This window comes from Microtus oregoni, unplaced genomic scaffold (assembly GCF_018167655.1).
Source record: "Microtus oregoni isolate MIOR12 unplaced genomic scaffold, Mior012 000079F_ref0000094, whole genome shotgun sequence".
In the NCBI taxonomy this organism is placed as follows: Eukaryota; Metazoa; Chordata; class Mammalia; order Rodentia; family Cricetidae; genus Microtus; species Microtus oregoni.
In genome coordinates, this window is record NW_024544537.1 from 4,258,605 (window position 1) to 4,283,807 (window position 25,203).

The following is a 25,203-nucleotide window of genomic DNA, read 5'->3' on the forward strand; positions in this document are numbered from 1 at the left end:
TCAAGAAAATCTATAGTTGACAACTAAAGGATTACATTTTTAGAAGATGTCTTGTTTGCAGTACTTAAATTTGAACCAGAACTTTTATAAAATGTCATCTGAAATAAAGTCTTAATTCAATATCAGTGTTAAACAGAATGTTGTCTTGAAAGACTGATGAGTAAATAATATTGTAAATACATAATGCAGTCTTATTTTCTCTTTAAAAATATAAATTTCACAGACAATATTCCAAATAATCTAACTGTAAAGAAAAATAAGAAATAAATAACAGAAACTCTCAAAATGTGCATTTGTTCTTAAACCTGAGCATGCTTCTAGAACTGTAATGTTAAACATTAGTTAATTGTTGCAATTTTGGTCATTCTGTTAATGCCAAAATAATCTAACCAAATAAATTCTAAGACTTTTGATCCTGTGAATGATGACCTAATTTAGGATGCTATGGACAGATAGAAAGGAAAGGAGAAAATTTAAAAAAAAAAATATTCACCATCTTTTAACACTGTTAAATGAAAATAGTATTAAAGATAACAGGTCATAGAGAACTGAAGTAAAACAATGTCTTCTGGACTTATCAGCCATATTATACTTGCAAACATTCAATAGCTATGATTGTTTGTACAAGATCAAGGGCAGTCAACATTTTTGTATTGATGGAAAGAGTATCACTGGTCATCACACCTAATGGAAAATCTATTGACAGCTGATAGCATCTATTGGGAAGGGGAAGTCAGTTTTATTTAAGAATGAGACCTATTGTAGGAGGACCATATTCCCCATGATGGTCCCCATCCCCATGAATATATGGGCACAACAGATTCTTCTCAGTGAGGTATTTTTTTTAAAAAGTAAAAGATTATGAAGTTGTAAAGTGTGAAATAAGGGTGGTTCTTGGAGGAGTTAGGGAAAGGAAAGGAGAGTCAATATGCTCAAAATGCAATACATACTCTTTTGAGATCTCTGAACTTTTTAATTTTATGAAAACCTAACTCAGGAATTGGAAAAATGTCTCAGTGGTCAAGAAAACTTGTTGCCCTTGAGACGGATTTGCATTTCCCTGAGAACTTCAGTTTCAGAAGAAGAAGGGCCTTTTGGCCTACAGACCTGTAGGTAGAAAAACATTAATATACATATAAAAAATAAGAAAATCTGAAAAACAAAAGTTTAATTCAAAGGTCATTTGAGTGGTAGATAATTATTTTATCTGGATTCTGAACACTAGTACAAGAAAATTCAGAGAAACATTGTACAATCTGGGATACATAATGAGATTCCATCTCATATACCATTTGAATGTTATTTAACTCATGGAATGAATGACAAATTACTTGCTTCATGTACTTGCTGTTGTATACAGAAATATTTGACAAAAAATATGAGGTTGACAAATAATTATGAGTGTTAACTCCTTTTTTTTCATTTAGGTACAAATGAGCTGGTTATTTAGTTGCTTCTCAATTTGTTAATTAGTATTGGAACCCTATTCAGTGCTAGAAGTAATGAATATCTAAATTGTTTCAGTATATTAAAAATTTTGGAGTCAGAAATTGAGACAACAGCTTGATAAATTCAAGGACAGCAACGAGTCACTTGGCTGACCCTCCCTCACATTTTCCTGAAACATCAGCTACGGAAATCCCAAGAAAACTCTATTTTTTCTGTTACCTCTTCTCCCTACCAGACCTGCTCAGACCTCCAAGAACTCTTTGTCTAACCCAGTAAACCAATAGCTGACTCTGTTTCTTGATTCAATGTAGTTTTGTTAGTACAAGAGAATGGTTGTAAAAGCAATTCTCCCACTTTTACCCCATTTTGTACAAATGAAAATTTTAATTCTAACATAGTAAAACTTTATACAATAAGAAAAAATATTGAGTAAGAAATACGTTCACAATATCCAATCCATTAATACTTGGTAAATTCTGAGAAAATACTCTACTATCTATCTTGTGTCGATGAATCCAAGGATTTGTACTGAATTACTATCATAACTAAGGAAAACCATAACTGTACGTAATCTTCAACCCCATCAGAGATGCAAGAAAGATACATTGCCTAAGTAAACTGGAGGTTCAGGACAAGAAACTTCTAAAACTAAAAAAAATGACAGAGATATCTGACTGGTTGGATAGTCATGGCAGGATTCCTCCGCAATGTTGGAGCATGCATTTTTGGCCTACAGGCCTAAATACCTGACATAATTTTCTGTGAAGCATTAATTTTGAAGGACTTCCCTTCTTTGTCTTTGCAAAGTTTGGCAGTTGCCTTATTTTGTGTACTGTTTGTCTAATTTTGGCAGCATAGTATCAGGAGTTAAGGCAAGGGTAGTTTTTTGTCCAGTGGCTTACTTTGCCACAAATAAAAGCAAACTCTATACTGAGGTTCTTTGATGCCTACCATCCTCTTTTAAAGAAAATTGTTGCTGCCAGGATCAGTAAGTGTCTCACTGTTGCAGAAAGCCTTATGTTATTAAAACATTAAAATGCCATATTCTATAGGTCTCTGATGTTTTTTAAGATGATCTATCTATTTAAAATATGTGTTGGGTGGTGGTGGCACACAACTTTAATCCCAGCACTCGGGAGGCAGAGACAGGCGGATCTTTGTGAGTTCGAGGGCCGCCTGGTCCACAAGAGCTAGTTCCAGGACAAGCTCCAAAGCTACAGAGAAGCCCTGTCTCAAAAAAAGAAATAAACAAAATAAAATAAAATATGCCTCTGAGTATCCTTGAAACAATAGCTAATATAAATACAAGTTTTATTGTTACAGATACTACTATCTTCTATTTCTTTATTATTTTAAAAGATTTTAAGGAGAACTTTCCATTATATTTTTGAATAAAATGTATGGGTAAAATACCTTAAACCATAAATAGAAATATAATATAATAAAATATGATGTGATATAATATTATATAAATACCCTTAAACTTATATAAATATACAAAAAATAAATCCCAATGTAAAAATTTGAGACAACTAGTTCCTTTTTAGTTTGAAAGTACACTCATTAATCTACTTTTTCATCCTATAATTTTATATCCCCTTCTTTCATTTCAAACAAGATCCCTGAATCTAATCTTCTTTACTCAGTTTCTTCCCTGACTATGACCAATAATACATGCAACCAACTCCTCCAAAACAATGATAAACATCCGTTTTCCAACTGAATGATCAATGCCAATTGACTTAAATTTTTGCAAATGTAGGTGTCATGATCTCTAGGCGACTTCCTGTTGTCTGGAGTTGATGGCATCTCTATAGGACACTTAGTGATTTCAGATAACAGTCAAGTCCTAAGAGAATAAATTGTATCATTTGTTGTCCAGTCTCTGTGTAATGGGAAAATGTAGGACTTATCTGAACTCCTAGCTGGAGTAGGACATGAGGTTGGGTAATCTCAGTTAGCAACTTTGAAGTAGTTTTGGATGCAAAATTGAGAAGAAACTGAAACAGAGGCATTCTGGGAGACTGGGACATCTGGGATACTTGCCTTCATTAGTATCTTGTCCTTTTGTTCTTAAAACATACAAACATATAAAGGTAACATGCATATCCACATTAAGGCAGTATGTAATGTTCAGTGTGCACAAGTCAGTTAAAGATTTTTTTATGTTTGAGTAGGTAAAATGCATTTATTAATTTTATAAGTTTGTTTGGAATATATAACAAAAACATTACCCATGCAATATGAAAAGATGTAATATATTTGATAAGTCATAAGCAAACTGCAACCAACAGGATTTATCATATCTTATCCAGTCTCAGAGTTGTTCCCATGTAGAGGGATTACCTTACATGTCACCTATCCTGAAGTATTTCTTTTTTACGTTTATGTCTTCAGCCAAGATTTTAAGGTCTCATCCAATTGTACTGGCATTTCAATTGTATTTTAATAAATAAAGGCTGCTTGAGGATCTGAGCCTAAAACAGTTCCACTGGTCAGCCTTACAGACCAGATTATGGTAATATACAACTTTATCCCCGGTAGTCACACTTCTTAACATAAATACTGTGTGGTGCATTCCTTTAAGGACAGTGGTACATTTCTTTAATTCCAGTCCTAGAGAGGATTATAAAATTGGAGGAAACAGCTCTCAACAGGTAGTCTCATTCTGAGATTGCAGCAGGCAGGATCGCCATTTCCATGCAAAGATGGAAAATACATGGAGACTCTGGATACTTTAAATTATTGTGTTGTCTTTGAATTATTTGACTGCTGAGGAAGAAGCAACAGCAGCTGAAAGACAATTGATTATTAATGTTGCTTGATTAATCCAATCTATATATTTTGAAAATGCCTTGACTTCAAAATTTAATTCAAAACATAAGTTACTTTGGAGAAGAGATTTTGCTTTTGTTTTCAAAGGAAATGAGAGACTTTGGATTCATTCAAGCTTAAGAAAAATAAAGTTTAATAAAAATGCCTTGACATCAAAATTTAAATCAAAAGATGCTACTTTCAAAAAGAGGTTTTTCTTTTGTTTCCACAGAAAATGATAGTCTGTAGATTCATTCTTATTTAAGAAAAATGAAGTTTGATCAAGAAAGAACTCCTAAAAAAATCTGCAATGAAAGCAGATGACCCTGATGATCCAATGTAATGTTTCGGAGTAATTTTGTTGCAGTTTTCTCTGCGTTATATAACCAGAACAGCTTTAAAACTGCTAGTTGAAATGATCCAGCCTCACAAAATACTCCAGTAAGGATTTGAGCATAATCTTATTTTTTTTTCAGGTCCCCATAAGATTATCAGTACCGCATGTCAACAGAAGATAGCCTACAAAACTATGCCCATTTTCCCAAAAGTGAATTATGGGTGTTTGTTTTTGTTTAATGTGTTGGTTACAAGTAGCTATGGATAACAGTCAGGGAAAAAAGTTAAACAAAGGAAATTAGATTAAATATTCCTATTTTGGAAAAAAAAAAGGCCAGGCACTGGTGGTGCACATCTTTATTTCCAGCACTCAGGAGGCAGAAGCAGATAGATCTCAAGGAGTTCAAGGTCAGCCTAGTCTACAGATCAAGTAGTAAGATGTGCTTGATAGCTACAGAGAAATCCTGTCTAGAAAAACAAAATAACAAAACAAAACAAATCAAAAGAGAGAAAAAAAATGGAAAAAAAGAAAGAAAAAGAAAAAAGGGGAATATAAATATGATAAAATAAAAAATATGATAGAATAGAAAGTTAGATTATTGAGTCTACTTTTAAAAGCAGCTATTAGCTTTAAATGTTTTACATTGGTTTTAATTTTGTATATTATATGCAAAGTTTGTTTATTGATACAAATTTGAAATTAATTTTGTTAAAACATATTGTATATTTTTCTAATCTTGTTCAAGGTATTGTCATTTAACAATGTAATGCAATTTCTACTCATTGAAAATTATTATCAACTGTTTAAGATAATAAAAAAATATAGGTTAGTAGTAACTCACTAAATATAATCAAACTTGTAGTCACATTGGTTATATTTTCAAGGTAAAATAAAGTTATAATTTAGATAGACAAGTCATCTCCACACTTTTCAGAGATCTACAGAATATGGCATTTAAGATGTTTTAATAATCTATGTTCTTCTTTTTATGACACTGAGACATGTCTGCTCATGGCAACACCAATCTTCTCCAGAGAATATAATGGACATTGAAGAAACTACTTTGTTTGTGGCAAAAGAAAACCACAGGGCAAGAAAATGCCCTTGCCTCAACTGCTAACATTATGCTGTCCTAATTAGACAAGCAGGACACAAAATATCCTGTTTCACAGAAAAGTCTTTCAATTATGCTAGGCCTGTAGGCTGAAATAGATGCCCCAATGTTGCAGAGGAACAGTAAGCCAACTGTTCCTGTCATTACACACAGTTTTCTGGAAGTCACTTGCTTGCACTTCCTGCTTGTTCAGTTAATATTATTTCCTTTTTTGGATCTCTGAGGAAGTTGAAGATTAGATAGCTATAGTTATAGGTTAACCAGACCCAGAAAGCTAGTTATGATAGATAGTAAGTTAGGTATAAGACTTTGTACTCACCAAGATAGTATAGATATAAAATATTTTTTTTTCTGAATTGTCAAATGCAAAAGGACTAGACATTGATGATGTATTTATTACCTGTATATATTGTATGTAGTTATTGTACTTATCGTGCATAGCTTTCTTATATTAGTTATAGCCATTTTTTATTCTAGACAAAAAGGGGAAATATAGTGGCATTTCCATTGTATTTTAAAAATAAGGACTGCCTGAATATCTGAGAGTAAAACAGTCCTACTGGTTAGCCTTACAGACCAAATTATGGTAACATGCACTTTTAATCCCAGTAGTCACACTAGTTGCCATAAATACTGGGTGGTGCATGCCTTTAATCCCAACACTAGAGAGGGTTGTAGAAGGAGCGGAGGGCCGCTTTCCACAGCCTGGCACCCAGCTAGCTTTACCGGAAATAATTACATGGAAATTGTATTATTTTAAATACTGCTTGGCCCATTAGCTCTAGCCTCTTACTGGCTAATTCTCACATCTTGATTAACCCATTTCTAAGAATCTGTGTAGCACCATGAGGTGGTAGTTTAGCAGGAAGGATCTTAACCTGCATCCATCTTGGAGAGGAGAGGCATGACGACTGCCTGACTCAGCTTCTCTCTCCCAGAATTCTGTTCTGTCTACTCTGCCTACCTAATTTCAGTCCTATCAAAGGCCAAGCAGTTTCTTTATTAATTAACCAATGAAAGCAACAGATAGAAAGATGACCTTCATCCATCAGAGGGATATAAAATGGGAGAAAACAACTCTCAACAGGCAGTCTCATTCTGAGATTCTGGGAGGCAGGATTGCCATTTCAGACTGAGGTTGATGTAAGAGTCAGTAGCTGGCTGTTTTGCTTTTCAGATCTTCAGGTTGAATTCCAATTTCTGACCATGAGTTTTTTTTTTATTAATCATGCTTCATTTAACTGTGCATCACCCAATCAAATCTTATCTTCATTAATTTTGAAGGAATGCCCTTTCTTTTCCTGTGAAAACAAAAGCACAACTTGTACTCCAGTGCTACCCATTTTTTTGACTTTCATTCTGAAATTAAGACATTCTTAAGATATATAGGTTGATATAATCTAGCAAATGCAATGTCTCTTAGCAGTTATTGTTTTTTGGTACAGTGGCATTGCAAAATTTGAAGTCAACGAAACACCATATAGGACCCAGACACCCTGTGTATTTCCTTTCTTTATGTGGTTTATGTTATTGTTTTTTTTTTACTCTTTCATTAATGACTTCATTTTATTATTTTTAAAGTACTTATTTTTCTATGTTTATACCCAATTTCTTCTTTTTTAAGCATACAAGATTCAAGCATTTTATATCTGTTTCTATATTTTGGTTCTTTTGGTTTTGTTTTGCTTTGTTTTGGGTCTGGACTTGGTTTTACTGCATATCTGCTGCATTCTATGACTTTCTGATAAAAAAAAAAAACCCTACTGAACAGCTTGACACATGGTATAGTGATGGCTCAAATCAATAGAGAGCAGCCAGAAGCCACATATCTGTATGTCTTGGACCACTTTTGAGACTATGAGAGTAAGAAGCTGTGTCTGGCTCCATGTTCGTGTGTTTGGAATATTTTTATTATTAAAACAGTCATATTTTACATACAAATCCAAGTTTCCTCTCCTTCCCATATTCCCACTCCTCCACTTTCTCCACGCCCACTTCCCCATCCACTCCTCAGAGAGGGGAGGGCTTACTTAGGGAATGAATAAAAATCTATCACATCACATGAGGCAGGATCAAGGCCCTCTACCCTGTATGTAGGCTGAGAAAAGTATCCCTCCTTAGGAAATGGGCTCCAAAGAGCCGGTTCATGTAGAAGGGATGAATACTGGTTTCACTGCTAGTGACCTCACAAACTGCTGATGCCACATAACTCTCACGCACATTTAGAGGGCCTAGTTTGGCCTTATGTCATTTGTCCATCTGTCAATCCATGGTCAGTGAACTTCCACTAGGTTGAGTCAGCTGTTTCTGTTTTATGCCCATCATGGTCTTGGCCTCTTTGCTCATAATATCATTCCTCCATCTCTATGACTGAACTCCAGGAGTTTGAGCTAGTGTTTACCTGTGGCTCTCTGCATCTGCTTCCATCAGTTCCTGAATGAAGCTTCTATGATGACAAATAATGTAGTCATCAGTCTGATTACAGTGGAAGGAAAGTTAACAAACACTCTCCACTACTGCTTATTTTCTTAGCTGGGGCCATCCTTCTGGATTTCTGGGAGTTTCCCTAGTACTATCTCCATTATGGTTCCATCTTTCAAGATACCTTTTCCCTTGCTCTTCCTCTGTGTCCTATACCGAACTCAAACTTTCTGATCCTTCACCTTCTCCCCCCGCTCACTTTTTCCCCTCCGCCCTACCCTACTACCCTCCTCCCTCCCCACATGCTGCCAACTTACTAAGAAGAGCTTTATACTTTCTCTTCCTTGTGGGATCTATGAATTTTTCTCTTAGGGCTGTTCTTGCTTCCTGTCTTCTCTGAGGTTACGGATTGTAAACTGCCTATCCTTTGCTTCATGTCTAATAATCTACTTTTGAGTGAATAAAAATCATGTTTGTCTTTCTGTATTTGGGTTGGCTCACTCAGGATAGTTTTATTTTAGTTCCATCCATTTGCCTGCAAATTTCAAGATGTCATTTTTTTTATCACTGAATTGTTTTCCATTGAGTAATGTACCATGTTTTCCTTATCCATTCTTTGGTTGAGGGGCATCTTGCTTGTTTTTAGTTTTTGCTACTGCAAATAATGCTGCTATGAACATTGTTGAATAAATTTCTTTGTGTTATGGGTCTGAATTCTTTGGGAATATATCCAAGAGTGGTATTTTTGGGTTTTGAGGTAGGTTGATTCTCAATTTTCTGAGAAATCGTCATTTTGATTTTCAATGTGGCTGTACAGTTTTGCACTCCCAACAGCAATGGAGCAGTATTCTACTTACTTCATATCCTCTCCAGCATAAGTTGTCATTAGTGATTTGTTCTTAGCTCATCTGCTTTGTGTACAGTTGTATCTCAGAATTGTTTTGATTTACATTTTCTTGATTGCTACAAATGTCGAATAGAACATTAACTACCCTTCAGCTATTAGTAATCCCTTTGTTGAGAATTCTATGTTTATATCTATACCCCATTTTAAAATTGCATTATTTGATATATTTATTAAGAAACTAAATTCTTGGTCTGGAGAGATGGCTCAGTGGTTAAGAGCACTGCTTGCTCTTCCAAAGGTCCTAAATTCAATTCCTGGCAACCACATGGTGGCTCACAACCATCTGTAATGAAGTCTGGTGCCCTCTTCTGGCCTGCAGACATACACACAGAATATTGTATGCATAATAAATAAATAAAATATTAAAAAAGGGGGCTGGAGAAATGGCTCAGAGTTTAAGAGCACTGGCTGCTCTTCCAGAGGTCCTGAGTTCAATTCTCAGCAACCACATGGTGGCTCACAACCATCTATAAAGAGATCTGTTGCCATCTCCTGGCAAGTATATATAATAAATAAATAAAAAAAAGAAACTAATTTCTTAATTTTTTATATATTTTTGGAGATCAGCCCTCTTTCTAAAATGGGGTTGGTGAAGATTTTTTTTTTCACATTCTGTAAGTTGCTGTTTTGTCTTGTTGACTGCGTCCTTGGCCTTACAGAAATTTCTCAGTTTCAGGAGGTCCAATTTATTAATTGTTGGTCTCAGTGTCTGTGCTACTGGGGTTATATTTAAGAAGTGTTATCCTGTGCCAATACATTCAAGGCTCCTTTCCACTTTCTCTTCTTAGAGGTTCAGTGTGGCTGTATTTATACTGAGATCTTTGATCATTTTATGCATCAGTTTTGTGTGTGGGGATAGATATGCATTTATTTGCATTCTTCCAAATGTTTACATCCTGTTATGCCAACACTATTGGTTAAAGTTACTTTCTTTTTACATTGTATAGCTTTAGTTTCTTTGTCAAATAGCAGGTGTTTGTAGTTGTGTGGATTGATATCAGGAACTGATTTGATTCCATTAGTTCACCTGTCTGTTTTTGTGCCAATACCAAGCTGTTTTCATTACTTCAGCTATGTAATAGAATTTGATGTCAGAGATGGTATTGCCTCCAGGAGTTTTTTTTTTCTGTACAGAATTGTTTTGGCAAGCCTGTGTGTTTTGTTTTTCCATATGAAGTTTCATATTGTTCTTTCTGGGTCTAGGAATAATTGTGCTAGGTTTTTGATGGGGATTGCATTGAATTTGTAGATTGCTTGTGGTAAGATTGCCGTTTTTCCTATGTTGATCCTATCCTATCTAAGAGCATGGGAGATCTTTCCATTTTCTAATATCTTCTTCATTTTTTTCTTTAAATACTTAAAGTTCTTGCTGTACAGGTATTTCGCTTGTTTGATTAGAGTTACCCCCAAATTATTTATGTTATTTGTGGCTATTATAAAGGGTGATGTTTCTCTGATTTCTTACTCATATCATTTATCATCTGTATATAGAAGGGCTACAGATAGTTTTTGAGTTAATCTTCTATCCTGAAACATTACTGAAAGTGTTTATCAGCTGGAGGAGATCTTGAGTAGAGATTTAGGGTCTCTTGTGCATAATATCATATCATCTTTGACAATGACAGTGCTTTCTTCCTTTCCAGTTTGTGTCCCTTTCATCTCCTTTTGTTGGCTTATTGCTTTAGCTAAAACTTTGAGTAATATATTAAGTAGCTATGGAAAGAATGGACAACTTTGTCTTGTTCCTGATTTTAGTGGAATTCCTTTGAGTTTTTCTCCACTTAATTTGGTGATAACTGTTGGATTACTGTATTCTGCCTTTATTATGTTTAAGTAAAATCCTTGTATCCATTATCTCATGAAGGAGTTTTGGATTTTGTCTAGGCTTTTTCTAAATTTGATGAGATGATTGTATATTCTTTTTTCTTTCAGTTTCTTTATGTGGTGTATTATATTGATTGATTTTTGTATGCTGAACTCTAACCTGCATATCTGGGATAAAGGCTACTTGAACATGAAGAATGAGTTTTCTCTTTTGTTCTTGGATTTGGTTTGTCAGTATTTTTTTTTGAGTATTTTTTTTACATCAATGTTCATGAGGGAGATTAGTCCATAATTCTCTTTGTTAGTTGCAACTATATGTTGCTTGGGTGTCAGGGTTGTTGTCACCTTGTAAAACAAAATTGCATAGGCCCTCTGTTTCTAATGTGTGAAACAGTTTCAGGGGTATTGGTATTCACACTTCTTTTAATGTTTGGTAATATTCTGCACTGAATCCATCTAGCACTATGCCTTGTTTGGTTGGGAGACTTTTGATGACTGCTTCTATTTCCTTAAGTGTTATAGGTCTATTTAAATAATTTATCTGTTTTTGATTTAATTTTGTTATGTGGTACATATTTAGAAAATGGTCCATTTCTGTTAAGTTTTCCAAAATTTTGGAGTACAGGCTTTTGTCCTATGACCTAATTATTTTCTGGATTTCCTCAGTGTCTCTTGCTATGTCTCCCTTTTCATTTCTGATTTTATTAATTTCCATATTCTTTCTCTCTGCTTTTTGGTTCCTTTGAATAAAGATTTGTCTATCTTATCGGTTTTCTCAAAGAACAAACTCTTTGTCTTACTGATTCTTTGTATTGATTTCTTTGTTTGTATTTTAATGATGTCAGTCTCAAGTTTGATTATTTCCTTGCATCTAATTTGAACATCATTGATAGCACAGTTATTTCCAGATTTCAATGAATTTTTTTTTGCCGTGATACTTCCTATAAAAATGTTAGCATGATATTGAAATAATAGACTCGAAGTCTCCAAAAGGAGATCAAAAAAGAAGTATTAACTACTTCTAGACTCCAGAATGAAGCTCTACAATGGCAAACGATATTTCTTTGAAAGTCACAAATTATCTTCTGCATTCACTGAAAAACGTTTTAAGAAGTTAAATTTATTTGAATTCTTTAATGAGTTTGTATGTCTTTAATTGTTCCTTGATCACTTTCTTATACATTCTTATATAGACTCAGGAATAATAGCCAAGGACCCAAATACCAATTGATATGGCGGTGAAGAAAATCTGATGACAGTAACACTGATAAAAGTGATATAATTGTATTCTCTATATCTGAATAAAATGCTCATATACATATATATGATATTTTTGTTTATTCATGTCACTTTTGATGAATGCCCAGGCTGGTTCCATAATTATCTGTCATTAATAGTGCTACAATAAACACTGATGAGTAAGTATCCTTGTCATGTGTTTTCTTAAATTCAATTTGATAAATACCTAGAAGGTTAGAGCTGCACCATATATTAGATATTCTGTTTTGATATAGAAAAACCCAGCTGCACAACAACTAACATAATGGCTCAAACAATTTACATTCTCAAGAAACAATAACCAGCAGTGTTGATTTGTTTTGTGTCATTTGTGTTTTTCTCATTTCAAGATTCCAAATTATCTTGGATTTTTGGCCTTTACTCTAACATATTTATTGTCTCAGTATTTGTCTTTTGTAGACTTCATCGAGTTTCCTAGATGAATAGTATTTTTCACTCAAAACTCGAAAATTGATTAGCCATTAGTATTTTAAATATTTTCTGCTGCTTTATCTGTCTTATTCTTTCTGTAATTCATAACATATTATTTTGAGATACTTTAAAATGTCCTTCATTTTACTGTGGCTTTTTTTAGTTTTCTTACTTTCTTTGTTCTATTGGAGTTTTCATTTTTAAAAGGTTACAAAATTGATTTTCTAATCTTATTAAATCATGTCCTGAAATTATCTGTGATTTTTAAATTTAATATTACTGTTGTTTTATTTTCAAATTCAGTTTCAATATGTTTTAATTTTTTTCTCTTGGTTTATAGTCTCTATTTGTTGTTTAATGAATGGTATTTAAGTTCATGAAGCAAAAGGAGTTACATCATTAGTCATGTATCCATTTATGAACAGTTATAGCTATTTTGACATTTGCTATATTTAAGATCCAAAGACTCCCACAAGATTTGTCAACTCCATTTTGTTATGTTTTCCTTGCCTGGCTCATAATTTTCTGTTGGAAATGAAGTTTTTTAAAATTACATTATCACATTCAGTGATTGATCCCTACACTGCTAAGTAAAGTAGTTCATGGCATATACTATTAACACTTACTGTGTGATTCACTTCATATGAAAGTAGAGAAAAATAAAGTAAATTAACAGCTGTCTAGGGATGTGCTAAAGTTTATGTGTTTTTGTTTCAAGTATTGTAAATTTTCTACAATTTGTAAATTAGACAAATAAATATGTAAACACTTAAAAACTATTCCATTACGAACTTTAAATTTCTAAAGAGTGTAATCTATGAATTAAACATTTAAAATTAATGTAGAAAAAAACTCTAATTACTCTTTTTCAAATTAGAACACAAATAATAAAAACACAGAGACAGAAACTGAGGTTCAACCTGAAGGTCAGATAAGCAAAACAGCCAGTAACTGGCTTTTACCTCTACCTCAGTCTGTAATTGTGATACTGCCTCCAGGAATCTCAGAATGAGATTGTGAGTGCTGTCTCCTCCCATCTCCGAGATGGACATAGGCTAAGATCTTTCCCAGTAAGCCACCACCTCGTGGTGCTACAAAGATTATTAGAAATAGGTTAAGCAAGATGTGAGAATTAGCCAGTAAGAGGCTAGAGCTAATGGGCCAAGCAGTGTTTAAAAGAATACAGTTTGTGTGTTGTTATTTCTGGGGCTAAGGTAGCCATGCAGGAGCTGGGTGGGACAAAAGGCAGGCCTGCCCACAGCTCTCACAACAAACTGGCACCCAAATGTGGTAACTAAATCCACTTAAAAACCTGAGATGGCTTAAAAAAGGGGAGAGAGAGTTTAACAGACCTTTTTGCTGTTTGCTAGGATGTGCCACAGAGAGATATCCTGTTTCAGCAATAGCGGCAGAAAAAAGGGATGTCATTTCAAAACACGGCTTCCTGGGGCTGTGCCACCAGTGCAAACTCTGGCTTTAAAGCATTTCAATGGTTTTTATGGGACTGGATATTTGTGTTCCCACTCGGGATCGGGGAAGAAAGTACTCTGAGACCATGCCAATGGCTCAGCGCTCCCCGCTTGCACCTGGACAGGCAACAGAATCAGGTCTACTAGGCATGCACAAGCAGGAGAGCATGGTGGATTCCGGCCACCATATACAGAGATGTTTCCAGGCTGCACAGTGCTCTTCATGGTAGATTTGACTGTAACTCAGATGAAAACTTTTTATGTGTTGCACACTCATTCTTGGGCTGGACTGCTGAGCACAGCTCCTTCCTGGAACTGCTTGTGGCTCAGGGGCACCAAATGGCTCTGAGGCAGAAGCAGCTCCACCATGCTGAACAGTTCTGATCACAGGGAGGAACTATCGTAATTACCATAATAACAGCACAGTTAAGGTTTAGACTAGGCAGGACACAGGCAGTACCGTATTACCTCTACATGGTGCAACTTAAGTTTTTAAGAAGCACTTAGCATTTTAAGAAGTGCTCCTGGATAGTAAAAAAAAAAAAAAAAAAATTACAGATTCACAATAGGACAGATTCAGACATAAAAGGCCTCTAAATGGGTCACAATGTTGGAAGAGTGTACATAGGCTTGGGAGAGAGAAGAAAAAGAATATAGAGAATAAAGTTAATGTCTTTAAAAAAAGGTAAAATCTTTAAATAGACAGAGAACAGATAGTTATAGATTAGAAGAAATAAAGAAAAATAAGCCTCGTAAAAATGGAAAATTCACAGAGAGTCTGGATTATATACATTGTGTTTTCTTTAAATTTTTTGACTGTGAAGGAGTGAAATACAGAAAGACATTTCATTATATGGGCTGCGAAACTAAACCAGAATGGATAACATAAGGGTATTATGATTTCAGAATTTGGGTCTAAGGATATGATGTTTTGGAGGGGGTCTTCTTTGGTTTTCTCAGAGGATGAGATCCTGTGGATTGCTTCTATCCCAATATGGTATGATAGACCACGCCCTCCTGAAAGGTTGCTATGAACACCCTCAAAATATTACTTCACTCAACTGCTGATGGAGATGAACCTGGCACACAGGTTACACCATGAAAGATCTGATTAACAGTGCCCCCATTCAGCACGAAGAAGTTTGGAGAGAAATAACTATGCCCATATTCCCAAATATTGTTTATAAATCTTCTTTTACATTTAAAGGGGGATATGATATAGATACACATAATTTACATTGGTATGAATCTTGGTTTATTGATAGAAGTTTAAGGTCAATCTTGTTATATGTATTTGTATTTCTGAGCTTGATTAAGGTATTACGATTTTGTAGTTCATTTAAAAATGTAATGTATAATTAGGAAATATAGGCTGTTGATGGATAATCATCATTAATAGTCAAGGTTGTAGTCATGTTGATTAGATTTTCTAGATATGTAGAGATATATTTCAGTTAGATAGGCATTCTTCATATATTTCAAAGACTTCAGAATATTGCATTTTAAACGTTTTAATAACTTAGGGTTTTTCATGACAATGAGACATGTCTGCTCCTGGCAGCACCAATCTACTTCAAGAGGAAGATGGGCATCAAAGAGGCTCCTTATGGAGTTTGATAGCCAGTTGGGCAAGAAGCTGCTCTTGCCTGGACTGTTGCATAAACTGGACACAGAGAACTCACAGAGAGAGGACTGCTGAACTTGTCTAAAGGTGAGATGGTCTTTGGGGGTTTCTGATTCATGAAAGAGTCTGTGAGACATTCTGCAGGACACAACAGATAGTAACTGAACTGTCATTGAAATTTCCTCCTCCATGGAAATGTCTTCTGGATACTATGGGCCTGTAGGCCAAAGATGGATGTCCCAACAGAACAAAAGAACTTCGGGTTACTGTCCAGGCAGCGAGATGTCTTTGTCATTTCTAGAGCTTGAAAGTTGCTTATTTCTTGTTTACTTAGGTAATACTTTATCCTTTTGGAGTCTATGATGGAGTTGAAGAATGGATAGTTATAGTTTTCCTTAGTTCTGATAAAAGATAAAGTAGATATAAATATTGTAACTATAATTCTTGTTTGATAACTGTTTTGTTATATGTAATTTTACTATGTTAAAGTGAAAGCCTTTCTTTTTTGTTTAAACAGAAAAAGGGGAAATGATGTAGGTGGGTCTTCTTTCTGTGTGTTTCTTTCATTGGTTAATTAATAAAGAAAACTGCTTGGCCTGATAGGTCAGAACATAGATAGGCAGGGAAGACAGAACAGAATGCTGGGAAGAAGGCAATGAGGCAGATGGCATAGCTCTCCAAGATGGACATAGGCTAAGATCTTTCCCAGTAAGCCACCACCTCGTGGTGATACACAGATTATTAGAAATGGGTTAAGCAAGATGTGAGAATTAGCCAGTAAGAAGCTAGAACTAATGGGACAAGCAATGTTTAAAGGAATACGGTTTGAGTGTTGTTATTTCTGGGGCTAAGCTAGCCATGCGGGAGCTGGGCGGGACAAATAGCAGGCCTGCCTGCAGCTCGCACTACACTCCCATCTTATATTTCTCTCTAGAGCTTGGTTTAAAGGAATGCACCACTTGCATTAAAGGCATTCATTATCTGGTGTCTATAATAAACTAATGTGGCTAATGGAATTAAAGTTGTATTTTACCATTGCCTGGATTTTAAGCCTGAACAGAGCAGTTGTTTTACTCTCCAATTATCATGTAGGCTTTATTTATTAAAATACAAATGATATATTACTATATTTCCCCTTTTGTATATAATGAAAACTACAATAAGTACAATGACTACATACAATATATATATATATATATATATATATGCAACAAAATTATCAAAATGTACATCTATTTGTATGTGAAAAGTTCAGAGAAAGTACTCTACATCTATCCTATCTTGGTGAATGCAAATTTTCGTGCCCAATTTACTTTCTACTGCAACTTGCATTGCCATCCCAAACTACCTTTTGATATCTCTCAATCTTATATACTTTACATTTTTAATGAATTTCTTTTCTGAGTCTCTTAATGAGGGAGACTATAACTATATCTATCTAGTCTTCAACTCCATCAGAGACCCAAGAAGTAAATAATATTAACTGGGTAAGCATGAAATACAAGCAAGTGATTTCCAAAAAATTGACTAATGACAGTAACAACTGGCTGCCTGGAGAGTCACTCAATTTTCTCTGCAACTTTGGGACATCTCCATCTTCAGTATACAGGCTTAGCTATCTGACAGACCTTTCTCTGAAACAGCAAGAAAGAGCTGTCCTTTCTTGTCTTGACAATGGTTGGCAGTCACATTCTACTGTGACCTTCTTGTTCAATTAGCAATGAAGGCAAAGGCATTTTCTTCCTAGGTGGCTTACTTTTACCACAAAGAAAGTAAACTCCATGTGGAGTTTTTTTTCTTTTCTTTTTCCCATTATCTTCTTTGAAGTAGATTGATGCTGCCAGGAACAGACATGTCTCATTATTATAAAAATAAGAACCTAGGTTATTAAAACATCTTAAATGCCATTTTATATACATCTCTGAAGTGTTTGAAGTTGACTTGTCTATCTAAAATATATCTTTGTTTGACTTTGGAAACATACTTAATATTACTACAAGTTTGATTATACTAGATGATTAACTACTAACCTGCATTTCTTTATTATCCTAAATGGTTGAAATTAATAATTTTCAAGGACTAGAAATTTGTATTCTGAAGCTAAATGAGTTATATAGGTGTATATATTGAACAAAAGTAGAAATGTATATACAGTATATTCAACAAAACTAATCTCCATACACAAAATTTATATACAATCCTATGTAAAATATTTAAAACTAGTAGCTAATTTTTAAAAGTAGATTCAGTAATCAACATTTTGTCTTATCATATCTGTATCCTCCTTTTTTCTGTTCAGAGTAGATTCAGTAATATACCCTTTTAACCTATCAAATATATCATGAATAAAAAAATAAACTAATACAGAAATTGGGGTTTAACCCAAAAAACAGAAAAGCAAGGCAGCCAAGACATTAGTGAAGTCTTACATCTACCAAGGCTGGGTAACTGCAGACTAACTAGACTAGTCCTCTCTCTCCTTGCATTATATATTCCCTCTAGTGCTAGGATTAAAGCAAGGCTCCCTAGTACTGATATTAAAGGTGAGGCACCACCAACGAGATTTGTTTGATCTTGTATAGCCCAGGGTGGCCTTAAAATTACAGAGTTTCATGTGCCTCTGTCTTACAAATCCTTGGGTTAAAGATATGTGTAACCATTACCTGACCTCTAGTGTCTTAAGTTTTCTATGGTCTTCATGTAAGATTTATTTATAAAAATATAAATATTATACTACAACATTTTCCCATTTTTGTCTAAAATAAAAAGGAAGGCTATAACTCCTATGAGAAAAAGTGTATATGTATATATATATATATATATATATATATATATACTTTTCTTATAGAAATATATATATATTTCTATAAGAAAAGTATATAGTAAGTACAATATACAATAAATAAGGCAATAAATACATCAATAATATCTAGTCTATTTGTATATGTAAGAATCAAAGGACAACATTAGGAGAAACTATCAGCAAATATTGGAGGAAGTGTTTTTGTTTGTTTTCTTCCATTGAATAATATGCATTTTGCATCTAAGAAAACATGTGTTAGAAAACTAGCATCAGATAATGTAAGTAACAGATACTTAAGTGATAATATATTGCATGGAATATATACAGTAGACTATTACTGAATTCAGCAAGAACAAAAATCACTCATGAAGGAGACAATTAAATTCAAAGGTAATTGCACTGTAATATTTTGGTGACCAATTTTGAAAAATAATAGCAAAAAGTCAGATACAGAGAACACTAAAATCACAGTTAAAAAATTGACTGAAAATATTTTTGTTGATTTATCAACAAAGTACTTATTTAACAATTTTTAATTATCTACCCTAAGGGTTAAAAGAAAATGCTGACAAAGTTTTAAAGAAACCCTAGAGAATAGTGTATTATTCTACCTGGGGTTGCCACTTTAAACAGATTAAAAAGTAAACATATATGGAGCTTCAGGATACTTTGGTTCACAAGCAAACAAATGATTTTATGCATTATTGCAACATAAAAGGACCCAAGGCAATTATTCAAATAGATATAGTAACAATACAACTTTGAGGAAATTTTTAAAAATTATCCCATTAAATAAAATATTCATTTATGTTCAAACCTCAAACTTCACTGAAAATGAAAACATTTCTAGTTTTATTTTTGCTATAGCATTAATAACAATATCCATTTATATTATATCTGGCAGTCTGCCTTTTTCCTTTGTTTCTTTGTTAATGCTATACACATTATTTTTTTTTCTTTACTCACAGAATTCATCAAGTTTAATTTTCAGAACAGGTTGTAAATTCTCTAAGATTCATGATTTAGCCTTGATTTGTTGGTTAGGTTTCTATAGTTAAGCATGAGTTCCCTCTTGAGTAGATCTTAAATTCAATTAGAGAGCTACTGTTGGTTACCACCAAGCTATTTGTGGCACTACTATACCCTTAGGGGCATTGAATCATATTTGTAGTTGTAGTTTATAGGCAGCAAAATTGAGTAGGATAGTTCATTGTTTCTCATTCAGAATCTTTCATGGTGGCTTTTTATTCCATAAAATATAGTCCTTAGAGATGGGATATTCAACTCAGTTTCAGTTCACTGAACTCTTAGCCCTAATTCTGAGAAAGAAAACACAGCTGCAGTAAGATATTGATAGAAGAAAAACTACAGAATTAAATTAGCCGATATACTTTAATGATGTACTGACTTCAAAATGGAATCCAAGACATGTGTTATGGTGGGGGAGGATTTTTGCTTTTGTTTCCAATGGAGAAGAAAAACTATGGATACAATCAAAATTCAAAAAGATTCGATTTGAACAAGAGACACCTTTTAATTAGAAGAGATTATAGTTCATTAAACACCTTGGTCTTTTAATCTGAACTCAATGTAAAACTAATAAATTCTTTTCATCTAGAGCCAAGTCTCTTGCCAACCCTAAAATGGCTCCCTTAATGTAGATATGTTCCCTGCTCCTATATCCGCCCTTCCTCCATCTCTACCCTCCCACTCACCCAAGCTCTCTCCAGTCTTTCCTTTATCTTTTCTCTCTCCCCCTCTCCCCTCTCCCAACCCCATCCATACCCCAAAGAAAAACATATATAGGTCCTCCTGGAAATAGGAAGCAAACAAGATTGCCGGGCAAAAGTTGGGAACATGGGATAGGTGTGGGGTGGCATTTATGATATCTACATTAAAGCAGCCATTTTAGGGTTGGCAAGAGACTTGGCTCTAAAGGGGATCCCAGGTGTCCACGGGGATGTCCCAAGCTAGGTACTTGGGCAGGAGAGCAGAGGGTGCCTGAACTGGCCTTGCCCCACTATCACACTGATGGTTATTTCAAATATCACCATAGAATCTTTGTCCAGCGATGGATGGAGATAGAGACAGAGACCCTCATCATAACAAAAAATTGAGCTCCCAAGGTCCAGTTGAAGAGCAGAAAGAGGGAAAAGATGAGCAAGGAAGTCTGGACCGCGAGGGGTTGGTCCACCCACTGAGACAGTGTGCCTGTTCTAATGGTAGCTCATCAAATCCAGCTGGACTGGGACTGAATGAGCATGCAATCAAACCGGACTCTGTAAATGTGGCTGACTGAGAAGCCATTGATAAAGGCACTGGGACTTGTTTCTACTGCATGTACTGGCTTTTTAGGATCCTAGTCTATTTGGATGCACAGCTTCCTAGGCCTGGATGTAGGAAGGAGAGCCTTGGACTTCCCACAGAGAAGGGTTTCCTACCCTCTCTTAAGGAGGCAGGGGGAGGCAGGAGAGGAAGTAGGGGAGTAGGAGGGCAATGGGAGGAGGGGAGGAAGTGTAAAGTTTTAAATGGAAAAAAGTAAATTAAAAAAAGAAATAAATAACATATTCTTAAGGAAAAAAAGAGTTTGGTAATGTTCCTTGTGTTTCTATTGCATGGAACAATTTTAGAAGTATTGGCATTATTTCTTTGAAAATCTTGTAGAATTCTTCACTGAGACATTCTGATCCTGTGCTTTAATTGGGGGGATGGAGACTTTTGGTGACAGTTTCTATTTCTTTAGCAGTTACAGGTCTGTTTAATTTGCATATATGGTCTTAATTTTGATAAGTGATATTTGTCTCAAAAATTGCCCATTTCCTTTGTTTTTAAATTTTGTGGAGTACACATTTTCGAAATATGACCTGATGATTCACTGGATGTCCTCTTTGTCTTTTATTTTGTCCCTCTTTTCATTACTGACTTTGTTAATGTAGATATTCTCTCTCTACCTTTTGGTTAGCTTGGATAAAGTTTTGTCTATTTTGTTGATTTTCTCAAATAACCAACTCTTTGTCTCATTGATTCTTTGTATTGTTTTTTTTTTCTATTTTGTTGATTTCAGCTCTCAAGTTGATGATTTCCTGCCATCTAGCCTTCCTGGGTAAGTTTGCATCTTTTTGTTCTGAGTACTTAGGTGTTCTGTGTTTAATTTTTCAAGCTTCTTTATGTAGGCATTTAGTGTTATGAACTTTCCTCTTAACACTGCTTTCATTGTGTCCCATAAATTTTGGTATATTGTGTGGTCATTTTCATTATATTTTAGGAAGTCTATAATTTCTGATTTTATTTCTTCCTTGACCCCTTTATGATTCAGGTGAGCATTGCTTGATTTCTATGTGTTTGTTGTCTTTATGAAATTAACAGTGTTTTTTGGGGTTTTTTTTTTTTTTTGGTTTTTCGAGACAGGGTTTCTCTGTGGTTTTGGAGCCTGTCCTGCAACTATCTCTTGTAGACCAGGCTGGTCTCAAACTCACAGAGATCTGCCTGCCTCTGCCTCCTGAGTGCTGGGATTAAAGGTGTGCGCCACCACCGCCTGGCATTAACGTTGCTCTTAAATTCTAATTTTAAGCCTTGGTGCTCCAATAAGATACATGGCATTATTACAATAGTTTTTATCTGTTGAGGTTTATTTTGTTATTAAGTTTGTGGTCAATTTTTGAGAAGGTTCTATCAGGTGCTGAGAAGAAGGTATATTCTTTTATGTTTAGATGGAATGTTCTATAGATGTCTGCTAAGTACATTTGTGTCATAACATCTGTTAGTTCCCTCATTTCTCTGTTAAGTTTCTGTCTGACAGACCTGTCCAGTGGTGAGAGTAGGGTGTTGAAGTATTCCATTATTAGTTTGTATGGTTTTATGTGTGATTTAAGCTTTAGTATTATTTCTTTTATATATGAGTGTGCACTTGTATTTGGGACATAGATGTTCAGTATTGAGATTTCCGATTGATGCATTTTTCCTGTGACTAATATGAAATGTCCTTCTTTTTCTATTTTGATTGATTTTAGGTCGAAATCTATAGTGTTAGATATTACAATAGCTACACCAGCTTGTTTCTCAGGTTCATTTGATTGGAAAAATTTTTCCCATCCCTTTACTCTGAGGCGATGTCTGTCTTTGAGTTTGAGGTATGTTTCTTGTTATAGCAGAAGGGTGAATTCTGTTTTCGTATCCAATCTCTTAGCCTGTGTCTTTTTATAGGTGAGTTGAGTCCATTTATATTAAGGCATATTAATAACCAGTGATTGCTAGTTCCTGTTATTTCAGTTTACAGCGTTGGTGATATTATTGTGTGTATTTTTCCCTTCCTTAGGATTTGCTGCTGTGTCTGTCTTTTGTGGATGTAGGTAATTTGGGGGGGTTGGAGTTTTTCTTCTACTACTTTGTGTATGGTCGTGTTTGAGGCTAGGTATTGGTTAAACCTGGTTCTGTCATGGAATATGTTGTTTTGAGCTTTTTGATGACTGAAAGTTTTGCTAGGTATAGCAATCTGAGCTAGCATCTGTCCTCTTTTAATGTCCGCATAAATCTTAACCAGGACCTTCTGGCTTTCATTGTTTCCATTGAGGAGTCATGTGTAATTCTGATAAGTGGGCCTTTTTATGTTATGTGGACATTTTTCTTTGAAATTCTTAATAGTCTTTCTTTATTTTGTATGTTTAGTGTTTTAATTATTATGTGGCAAAGGGATTTATTTTATATTCAGTCTATTTGTTGTTCTGTAAGCTTCCTGTATTTTCATATGTGTACCTTTTTTAAGTTTGGGAAAGTTTTTCTATACAATTTTGTTGAACATATATTCTGTGCTTTTGAATTGAACTTCTTCTTCTTCTATCCCTATAATTCTTAGGTTTTGTATTTTCATGGTGTTCCATATTTCTTAAATATTTTGTGCTAAGCTTTTGTTGATTTAATGTATTCTTGACCAATGACTTTATTTCCTTTATTGTATATTTAGCTCTTGAGATTCATTCTTCCATCACTTATATTCTGCTGTTTATGCTTGCATTTGTGGTTCCTGATTGTTTTCTCTTATTTTCTATTTCCAGAATTCCTTCAATTTTTTTAATTGTCCCTTTTTTGGTTTTTATTCTTGATTTATTTCTTTCACCCGTTTGTGTTTTTCTGGTTTTCTTTAAGGGATCAATTGAATTCTTTCATTTTTTTTTGTTTGTCTTTTCCTCTATTTCTTTGAGGGAATTTTTATTTTGTCTTCAAGGGCCTCAATCACTCTCCTGAAGTTATGTTTTAGGTAATTTTCTTCTGTTTCACCTGTATTGGGATATTCAATACAGATGGGGTGTTACTGTTGTACTAGTTTTGTTAGTGTCATGTTACTCTTTGTGGTTTTGAGTCTGTTCTTACCTTGTCTACCCATCTTTTCCTTTGATTGGTGTAGTTGGGGCTTTGTCTCTGGTGATCAATGTCCCAGGTGCTAGTAAATTCAAGGCTCATATATTTGTTCCTCATGGTACAGTCAGGGCCACAGTTCCAGTCACCCAAAAGGTCACTTGGTGTTCCTGGAGGTTGCTCAGAACTCCTGGTTGTCACTCTGCAATCCAAGAGGTCATTCGGACCCCTTCCCATGGAGGTTGCTTGCTTGGGGCTGCTTTTCCTGAGGTTACTGGCTTAGGACTGCACCAGTGGAAGTTGCTGTCTTGAGCCTGCTCTAGTAGACGTTGCTGGCTGGCTTGGGACTATTCTGGTGGAGGTTGCTGGCTGGCTCAAGCCTGCTCTAGTGCAGGTTCCTGGCCCAGGCCTGTTTTCATGGAGGTTCCTGCCTGAGGCCTGGTCCCGCAGAGGTCTCTGTCTCAGACCTGCTCCCTCTGTTTTTGCTCTCATGTACCTGCTCCTATGGAAGTCTCTGCCTCAGGCCTGTTCTGGCAGAGGTCACTGGATGGCTCAGACCTTCTCCAATGGAGGTTGATGACTTTGGCCTGTTCCTGAGGATGTCCCTGATTCAGACCTGCTCCCACAAAGGCTTGGACCAAGTCCTGAAGAGGTCTCTGGTTCAGGCCTGCTCCCTTGGTGGCCATATACTCATACCTGATTCTGCTTAGTTTGCTTGCAGGGACCTGCTTTGGCAGAGGTTGCTGTCTTAGACCTCCTCTTTCAGAGGTCCCTGACTCACACCCAGTCTCACAGCAGTCTCTGGCTTGGCCCTGGCCCCTCAGTGGTTGCTCCCTTTTATCTGCTTCTGTGGGAGTTGTTGCTTTGGGACTGCTCCTGTGGAGGTTGCTGGCTTGACCTGTTCCCATGAGTATCCCTGGCTCTGGTCTGTTTTTGCAGAGATACCTGACTTTGGTCCAATCCCTCAGAGGTCTCTGGCTTGGACCTGCTCCCTTGGTGGTCACTCCCTTGTACTTGCTCTTGTGGATGTTACTTCCTTGGTCCTGTTGCAGTGGAGGTTGCTGGATTAGGCCTTCTCTGTTGGAGGTCACTGACAAAGGCCTCCTTCCCTTTTAATACCACAATTTACATCAGAATTTTAATAATTAGTTCTAGTTTCTTGGTTTTAACGTGTACTTTGAAATATTTTCAGAAGTTGTAGTAATTAAGTTCTATTGTCATCTTAATGATATCTAGAATGACCTGGTAGTCAAGTGATACGGAATCTCTTTCTGTATGCTATGACTATATTTCTCTCTCACTGGTTGACAAATAAAGCTGTTTCATCTAGTGGGCAGGCAGAATAGAGCCAGGCAGTAAATCCAAATAAATACGTGGAC

The 25,203-nt window shown here is 35.3% G+C and overlaps 1 protein-coding gene across 1 annotated transcript in view; it reads right to left on the reverse strand.

Moving 5' to 3' along the window:
- Window positions 1–24,732, reverse strand: part of LOC121441597 (glutathione S-transferase P-like) — a 102,337-nt gene extending 77,605 nt beyond the window's left edge. Inside the window, exon 1 of the mRNA XM_041642810.1 lies at window positions 24,321–24,732. Coding sequence (XP_041498744.1) covers window positions 24,321–24,732 — 412 coding nt within the window. The remainder of the gene's footprint in view (window positions 1–24,320) is intronic.
- Window positions 24,733–25,203: the final 471 nt, after the last annotated feature.